The following is an 8,150-nucleotide window of genomic DNA, read 5'->3' on the forward strand; positions in this document are numbered from 1 at the left end:
CACACGCGCCCACAAAGCCTCGGTAATGACCTCGGTCTACCCACCCCCATCCACAGTAGCGAGGCTAACTTAGATAGATAGGGTGGCTAGGGTATGTAAAGCAGAGTGCCGAGCGGACCATAGTACTATTCGAAAGACTCACTCCAATTCAAACTCAGTTCACTGCTACTCGGGACTTGTTTGGTATATCCATACATATACTTACATTCATTGGGGCGTGCACATCTTCATTCGAGATAGCCACGACGTGCAAGAATTGTGGGAAAACATATCATCCGGGATTGTCGTTTAAGATTTTCGATACCGGACTGAATTGACTGAATTGACTGATCCGAGACTGGTTATCGCTGCCGGTACCGGTGCCGCTGGCCCCTCCTGTCACACAGCAACAAAGATGCCTCCCAAGATATATTATGCTCCAAGATACTATTCATATCCCAATGTGGATCTTCTATCGCTTCTTTTCGGTGAGTGTGGGATCCCTTTTTGGTTGTGGATGGCGGCTTTGGTTGTTTGTATATCAACCCGGCAAATGCTGATGCGCTGGAAAATCTAACAAAAAGATCCGAATGAATATGCCCTGTCGCAAGAGGATACAAAGGTACACATAGATGCGGCCAACACTGCAAACTATCTCGACAAGTCGCACGCCAGAGTCTTGACCGAGAACTTTGCCCACAGCCTGCGCCACATATACGGTATTGGGTCGTCGGGCCATTCGAAGGACGTCGTGGTGGGCTTCTCCTCTCTGCAGATTTTGCTGCCGGTCGCTTTCTACGGCACCATCGCCGCCGGGGGCATCTTTTCATGTGCAAGCCATGCCTTTACCGCCTCTGAACTTGCCAGACAGATCAAACAAGGCGACGGGAAGCTGCTCATATGCAGTCCCGACCTTGTGAGGGTCGCGATCGATGCCGCGAAAGCTTGCGGCTTGGGTCTCGACCGCGTGCTTGTCCTTGACTCGACCTACCGTGCTTGGAGTCTGAAATCGGTCGACGGCAAGATCGACTGCTGGACGGATAGACGCCTTACCTGGAAAAGAATCACCGATCCACAGGAGCTGGAAGACAGCATCATCAACTTACTGTACTCGTCCGGCACGACTGGCGTCCCGAAAGGTGAGTCAAGCTGGATGGTTCCCAATCAGAGCTAATTCTCGCAAAGCTGTGATGCTCTCGCACAAGATGATGGTGTCTCAGATGGTCATCTCTTCACAGGTGACTCGAGAATGGGCGTTGCCACGAATCCAGTCCGGCGAGCTGACCCCGTCACCGCTCCGGACAATAGCTCATCTGCCGGCTGCCCATATTGCTGGAGTTGCTGGCTATTTCGTCTCCCCACTGTATGCTGGCGGGGAGTGCTATTGGATGCGTAAATACGAGTGGAAGAAATTCATCGACTATAACAAACAGCACAGAATCACAGCGTTTTTCACTGTGCCCGCCATCTGGGCTCGGATCGCCAAATCGCCCGATGTCACCGATCACTTTGATTCTTTGGAGGGCGGCCTTGGTGGTGCGGCACCAATGGATGCGGATCTCTGCAATTCGGCTGGGAAACGAACAGGAATTCAAATGGGAGGAACATACGGCATGAGTGAGACTACTGGCTCTGTCTGCACACTTCCTCGAGGAACGCCCGATGACACCGGCAGCGTCGGAATAATGCATCCGAACACGACCTTCAGACTTGTTGATGACGATGGCAACGATGTCTCTGAGGGTCAACCCGGCGAGCTCTGGGTAAAAGGTCCAATGGTGACAAAGGGCTATTACAGAAACCCCGAAGCTACAAAAGCGGCCTTTGTCGACGGTTGGTACTGCACAGGAGACATTCTCCAGCAACGAAGCAATGGACTGTGGTACGTAACCGATCGGAAGAAAGAGTTGATAAAGTACAAGGGCATTCAAGTGGCGCCTGCTGAGATCGAGGGTCTCTTGATCTCTCACCCTTTGATCGAAGATGCAGCAGTGATTGGTGTGCCTGGGGAAGGGACCGAAGTGCCTCGAGCGTATGTTGTGGCCGACAAGAACAAGATCTCAGAGGAAGAGATCAAGGAGTTTGTCAAGAGTAAGACGGCGCCATACAAGCAGCTGAGAGGCGGCGTGATATATCTCAGTCAGATCCCCCGGAACGCGGTCGGCAAGATCTTGCGGAAGGACTTGAGAGACATGGCGAAGGCGGAATTTCGACCTAGACTGTAATGGAGTTCTGCCCTTGTAGCGTTCTGCCCCGGCGAGAATGGGTCCCTTTCGGCTTATATATGTCAGGATCTGTCGTCCCTTGACGGAAGAAAAATCGGTATGCCCGTCATCATCTGACAGCCGAATTCCATTTATCGGATATCCAGCAAGCCAAGCCTAATGCCACAATACGACGTTGATATGTCTTGCGTCTCTCTTTATAGCATGTTCCTTGACGGCATTCTTGGAATTCTCCGAAGCACCTGGCGGAAAGAGACTCGTAAAAAGCAAACGGCTGCAAATCTCGTATGTGGACCCGTTGCTGGTGGAGATTCGTCTTGCTTCAGAGAGGAGGAACCAGGCCAAAGTGCGATCGGTCTTTTGCAGAGGAAGTATGTAGACGGCTGAGTTCGAACGACGGTGGAATCACTAGAAGACGGGTTGTGAGCACTTGTTCCTGTCTCCAATGGCAGCGACTTCTCACCTTTCGGATAGCCGCATTCTCCACACCAGCCGCTAACAGATCCGAGATTACGGCCCCTGAAGACAAAGAAAAACTCAACGTCCTAGACAACGTCCTGTTACCACATGAGCTCACAACCGTGCATGGCATACTCACGTTCTCATGCAGGATATCGGCCCTCGGTATGTCTCCCCTGCACGACACATGCAAAGACGGAGTCCAGTGAGTAGGACTCTCAACTTGGTCCCCGGCAATGTTCAGAGCCTTGCCGATCCTCAATGCGCTAGGGCGTTGCTTCTTTCCAGCCAATATCAGCAGCTCCGTCTCCAGTAATGTGCAGATGTGTCCACTGCTAGGCTGGAAGCATATGTCGGGCTGTGTGCGTGAACAAAGGGACAATGCTTCGGGCTGGACAACTCTCCTCCCGTTCCTCCATCGGTGATGAGGTAGCAAACTTGATTGCGACGTGAGCAGTCTGCTGCTTACTATCAGTGAGGGACAGGATCACGAACTGCAGGTTTATCGTTGCTATTGCCTGCGCATAATCACCAGAGCGATCAGGAGTGCATCGAGACAGCATTGTGGTCTGGCAGGGTTGGGTGTTTTTGCGTTGTGTTGAGAGTGCAAGATACGTCTCTGCTCTCCGAGACTCTTTCAACTCGATTCATCTTGGCATTCACCTCACTGACTTCCTTTCCCTCCTCCTCTCGACTTAAAACACTCACACATTCTCACAGCCTTCGATTCTTCTTTCATACCCGACCCCTGGACCTGGACGTCAACCGTCTGCTTCTCCGATCTGCCGCATTATCGTATCATCACTGTCACGACCAAAATGAGCGGCTGGGACTCTGCCGGCGCGGCCAGCGCATGTAAGTAATTCACTCCTTCCTTCCTCCTATTCTCCTCCCAAACGTTTTACACCATCTTCAACCTCTTGTACACTCGAAGCAAACATGTACGAGTTTCGCAAGAGGATCTTACGTGCAACAAAACCCTGCTACAAGTACCCAGATCTGTGGATGATAGAAGAAATCCCCTCTTCGTGTTTGCCTTCCTGACTCGGCTTCCAGTGAGCGTACTGACTGTGATAGTCGATTCAGGCTGGAATGACGATGGTGCCATCACAATGCCCGATGGCTTAGACAACGCCTTCGGAGCTGGCATCTACGGTGATGACATGAATGGCGGTAATGAACGCAAGATAGGTGCTTGTTTCAATTGCGTAAGTGGAATCATCGCGTTTCGCTCTACTCTCACTAAGATCTCACAGGGCGAGGAGGGTCATGTAGGTATTCATTCTCCTGTCGCTGAGCCCGCTCACAATGTACCCAGTCCAAGGCCGAGTGCCCTCACCCTCGCAAGTTCAAGGGCGAATGTCGCAACTGTGGTCAAGAGGGCCACATGGGTGCTGACTGCCCTACCCGTGTCGTCAAATGCAAGAACTGTCACCAGGAAGGCCACGACGCCCTGAACTGCACCAACCCCAAGTTTGTCGACAATGCGCGCGTTGCTGACAAGTCGGAGAACGAGGCCTGGGACTTGCTCAAGCAAGCCAGTCATGAACGTGATATCGGAGACTTCAAAGAGGCACTTCAAATTTTGTCCAAGGCTGCTCCTCACTACACCTATCCTGATCTCGAGAAGGAGTTCCGTAAGCGTGACTTCAGCATCTACTTGATTGCCATGGTATGTTTGTATCTACAAAACCGTACATGGTCTCCTGTTGACCACTCCTGCAGTTGAAAGACCATGGTGACACTTGGACCAATGTCAATCTCCAAGGCGAGACCGGCAAGAAGTACGCTGTGAGCTACTTCACCTCCGACAAACCTCAGCGTCCTACGCTCGTCGACAAATGGCCTGTGTCGGCCGAGGAAAACCTGGCTCGTCTTGCTGATGCCGGCGTTCCTCTTGATCGTGGAGTTGACAAGTGCAACAATTGCAATAAGGTCGGCCATATTACCAAGCGCTGCCTTGAGGAAAGAATTGCAAGTGTTCAGCCCACCGTTACCTGCTACTTGTGTGGTGAGGAGGGTCATCGTGTTCGTGACTGTGCCCAGGAGCGTAAGCGTGGTGGTCGCGCCTGCAAGATCTGTGAGTCCGAGGAACATTTGGCCAAGGTATATCCTCTCACTGCTAACCCCGCTACCGTACAAGACTGATCCGATTCCACAGGACTGTCCCAACAAGGAGAAGCGAGCTTGTCGTAACTGTGGCGACGAGGACCACATGGCGAGAGATTGTCCCACTCGCGAGAAGAGAACTTGCCGCAACTGTGGAGAGGAGGATCATATGGCGAAGGACTGTCCGACTCGTGAAAAGAGAACTTGCCGTAACTGCGGCGACGAAGATCATGTGGCTCGAGACTGCTCCCAACCCCGAAAGATTACCTGCAACATCTGCAGTGAGGAAGGCCACATTGCTCGCGTAAGTCTTTCTCTCTCCCTCCCTCTTACATGTTTGGTCTTTCTGAACGTGCTCTTGCAGGAATGCCCCAAGCAAGGTCAAGCTGGTCCCCGCCCACCTCGTGACTGGACTCACGTTACCTGCAGCATTTGGTAAGTGGCTTTGCTGAGCCTTCAGGTGTCTGTCTTTCTAACGCGAGTAACAGCAATGGGAAAGGTCATGGTCGTTCGCGCTGCCCTCAAGCTCAATCAGCCGAGGTTTCTGGACGGCCTGGTCTTGGGAAAGTCAACGGTGCACATGATGTTGGTACTGGTTGGGAGACTACTCCAACCACTGGCTCTGCGCCTGCTGACTGGGAAACGCCTCAGACTGGCGAGTCTGCCTGGGGTGGTGCGCAAGCTGCTGGTGGTTCTGGCTGGTAAAGATATCCTGATGGAGACGTGTGGACTGCTCTTGGCTTGGGGCTACGCCACTTGAGGGACAGCAAGGCGTCTACGAAGCACGACACTGTAATAAGACACGAATGGATAATCAAGAGAGGAGACCGAGAGAGCTGAAGACCGAGAGAGACCAAGTTCCTGTCAACAGAATGACGAAGATAAGGGAACCGCTTCCCAATATGAATTGGTACAGAGCCTCGAAATGATTGAGGCAAGTAATGATTGATCATTAATCTGGTCCAGCCAGTGCGTGACAAGGCGGCATTCCACACTTTCAAAAACATCATAGCTACAGTAGTTACCAGCTCGCCGAGCCTGTCTCACCCTGCCCAGCAGGATGATGGGTAATCCCAGAGTGAGAATGTGCGCTCTGTCAAATGCCTGCGCATTCCATCCATCCAACTAGACAAGAGCAATGCTTTGCAACGGAGACTTTTACAGACGGTCCAGACTCTGCATCGTATGAACTTTCGTCCGTTTCCTTCGCTTTTGGCCGGGGTTGATTGGACCGGACATTGTTTGTCAGCCTGATTAGGAAGAACGGCGAGACGGCCGCGGCATACATCGGTGTATTGAGGCCGCAACTGACCAGGCACGCAATTCAGGCCCAGACGCGTGATTTGAAATCGACCTTTATGGTTTTGCTCTACGGGCCTGTGATTCTGGCGGGGGTGGGTGGATAGCTAACTCTAAGTCTTGGGATCTCGGCCTGCCACAATACGTACAGACGGGGAAGAGGTTTGGTATATAATGAATGGATGAATCTCTTGAGACCGTCGGGCCTCCAGCATTCTACAAGCCTCTTGAAGCAAAACTACAGCTCTTTCGTTGACCAAACCCGCTCGCTCAGAGTCGACACCTTGTCTGCCCCCCATCAGGTCCTGAGTCGCACAATGGCATCCTCCGTGCCCAAGATCATCCTCATCCTTGGCGCCGGCCCGAACATCGGGGCTGCTCTGGCCAAAGCCTTCTCTGCAAAGGGGTACAAAGTCGCCAGCGCTTCCCGCACGCCGCCCAAGACCAACGACGGCGCGGCCCTGCATATCCCTGTCGACCTGACAAGGCCCGACACAGTCCCGGGCGTCTTTGAGAGGGTCAGGAAGGAGCTGGGTGGCGAGGTGGGCGTCGTGGTGTATAACGGTACGTTTCGGGCACCTTTGTTTGCTGTGCTCTTCAGTCTTGCTTGCCGTTGCAAGCGGCGTGAGTTCGGAGTGGTGCTGCTCGGTGGAGGGAGAGCGGCTTGTCGAGAGGTGTATGTGCAACGGGGATCAGAGATTGTTATCAAGCTGGTGCCCCCGAAACTGGGACAAGGACGAAGCGATATAGGCTTCGCAAAAAGGCAGCGGGTGCTGTGTGTCGACCTTGAAAACAAGGAAGCGCTGATGAGTTGCCATGGTCTGAACTCGCCTGCATGCTTGCTTGTTCACCCGTCAACTTTGCCGCGCAACGACAGCCTTCCTCTATCAGCCCAAGCTTCTGAGGTCTAGGCTCTTCTCGGGGACTCTCTACGAACCGTTCACCTTGGGGATGGAAACTAACTCCTTTCTCACAGCCGCTATGTTCAAGCCGGATCCTGCCGATCCCCTCTCCCTCTTCGCTCCAGAATCCATCCAGACCTACCACGACTCGCAATCCGTCAACGCCACGTCGGCCCTGGTCTCCCTTCACGAAGCAGTCAAGTCCTTCCGTAACTTGCCCGCCTCGAACGATGCGTCAAAGACATTCATCTTCACGGGCAACATGCTGAACCTCAAAACCTTGAAGGGCATGTTGAATTTCGGGCTAGGGAAGACCAACACCGCGTATGCCATCAGGTATCTTGTAGAGAACAAGATCTACGCTGCCGAGGGTGTCAGGTAAGTTCTCACGTCACTCGACTGATCAAGTGTTTCCCCCACTTGTCGCCTGTCAGCACTTGCACCTCTATCCCTTTCTTCCTTCTCTTTCCCCTTCTCCTTTCTCTCGTCTCGGAGGCAGCCCTCAACAAGCGTGGCCCAACTAACCATTCACACGCCTCCGATGAAAGGTTCTACTACGCCGATGAACGGAATGCAGAGGGTTTACCCGTCGGGAACGCGGTCTCCGGCTCTGCCGCGGCAGAAGAGTACTTGAAACTGGCCGAGCAGAAGGAACAAGGGCCGTGGCTGTACACGTTCGTCAAGGGTGAGGGGTACAAGGACTTTGAGACGCATGGTCGCTTGTAAAAATGCTAGAGACTGAGCGAGAGATCTGAGAAATTCTTTGGGCCCGCTGGAAAAGTCGACAGTTGGAAATTGGAGCGTGGGATTCTGATGAAGGGCATGGATGGATGGATAGAAGGAATCGGGCAGGTCAGGATCAGGAGGGAACAGAGAACGAAGGGAGACGGAGAAAGGGAAAGAAAAGAAACCTAGGCAGAGAAAAGGACGAAGGAGGCCGACAGAGGGCAAGGGAGAAAGGAGGAAAGAGAAAAGACCAAGGACATATCCACCGACATCTCTTCGACCCCGATTCAGGGCCATAGAGACAATCGAACCGCCTTCCACACATCCCTTGGGAAGGAAGGGAAGAGGAAGAAGAGGAAGAAGAAGAAGAAGAAGAAGAAGAAGAAGAAGAAGAAGAAGAAGAAGAAGAAGAAGAAGAAGAAGAAGAAGAAGAAGAAGAAGAAGAAGAAGA

General features: G+C 52.7%; 3 protein-coding genes across 3 annotated transcripts; all 3 read left to right on the top strand.

The window, feature by feature from the left end:
* Positions 1–394: 394 nt before the first annotated feature.
* On the top strand, positions 395–2,204 carry Z519_11943 (uncharacterized protein; the record flags this gene model as incomplete). The annotated part of the gene is made up of 3 exons (XM_016769651.1): positions 395–467; positions 564–1,118; positions 1,165–2,204. 3 exons carry the CDS (start codon positions 395–397, stop codon positions 2,202–2,204), a joined length of 1,668 nt encoding a protein of 555 aa, XP_016613976.1.
* Positions 2,205–3,775: 1,571 nt separating this feature from the next.
* Z519_11944 (uncharacterized protein) lies at positions 3,776–5,532 on the top strand (the record flags this gene model as incomplete). Its single annotated transcript, XM_016769652.1, has 6 exons — positions 3,776–3,934; positions 3,982–4,335; positions 4,389–4,747; positions 4,825–5,076; positions 5,137–5,207; positions 5,261–5,532. 6 exons carry the CDS (start codon positions 3,776–3,778, stop codon positions 5,530–5,532), a joined length of 1,467 nt encoding a protein of 488 aa, XP_016613977.1.
* Positions 5,533–6,388: 856 nt separating this feature from the next.
* Positions 6,389–7,699, top strand: Z519_11945 (uncharacterized protein; the record flags this gene model as incomplete). The annotated part of the gene is made up of 3 exons (XM_016769653.1): positions 6,389–6,635; positions 7,048–7,351; positions 7,522–7,699. 3 exons carry the CDS (start codon positions 6,389–6,391, stop codon positions 7,697–7,699), a joined length of 729 nt encoding a protein of 242 aa, XP_016613978.1.
* Between the last annotated feature and the right edge of the window lie 451 nt (positions 7,700–8,150).

Source organism: Cladophialophora bantiana, assembly GCF_000835475.1.
Source record: "Cladophialophora bantiana CBS 173.52 unplaced genomic scaffold supercont1.25, whole genome shotgun sequence".
NCBI classification, from domain to species: domain Eukaryota; kingdom Fungi; phylum Ascomycota; class Eurotiomycetes; order Chaetothyriales; family Herpotrichiellaceae; genus Cladophialophora; species Cladophialophora bantiana.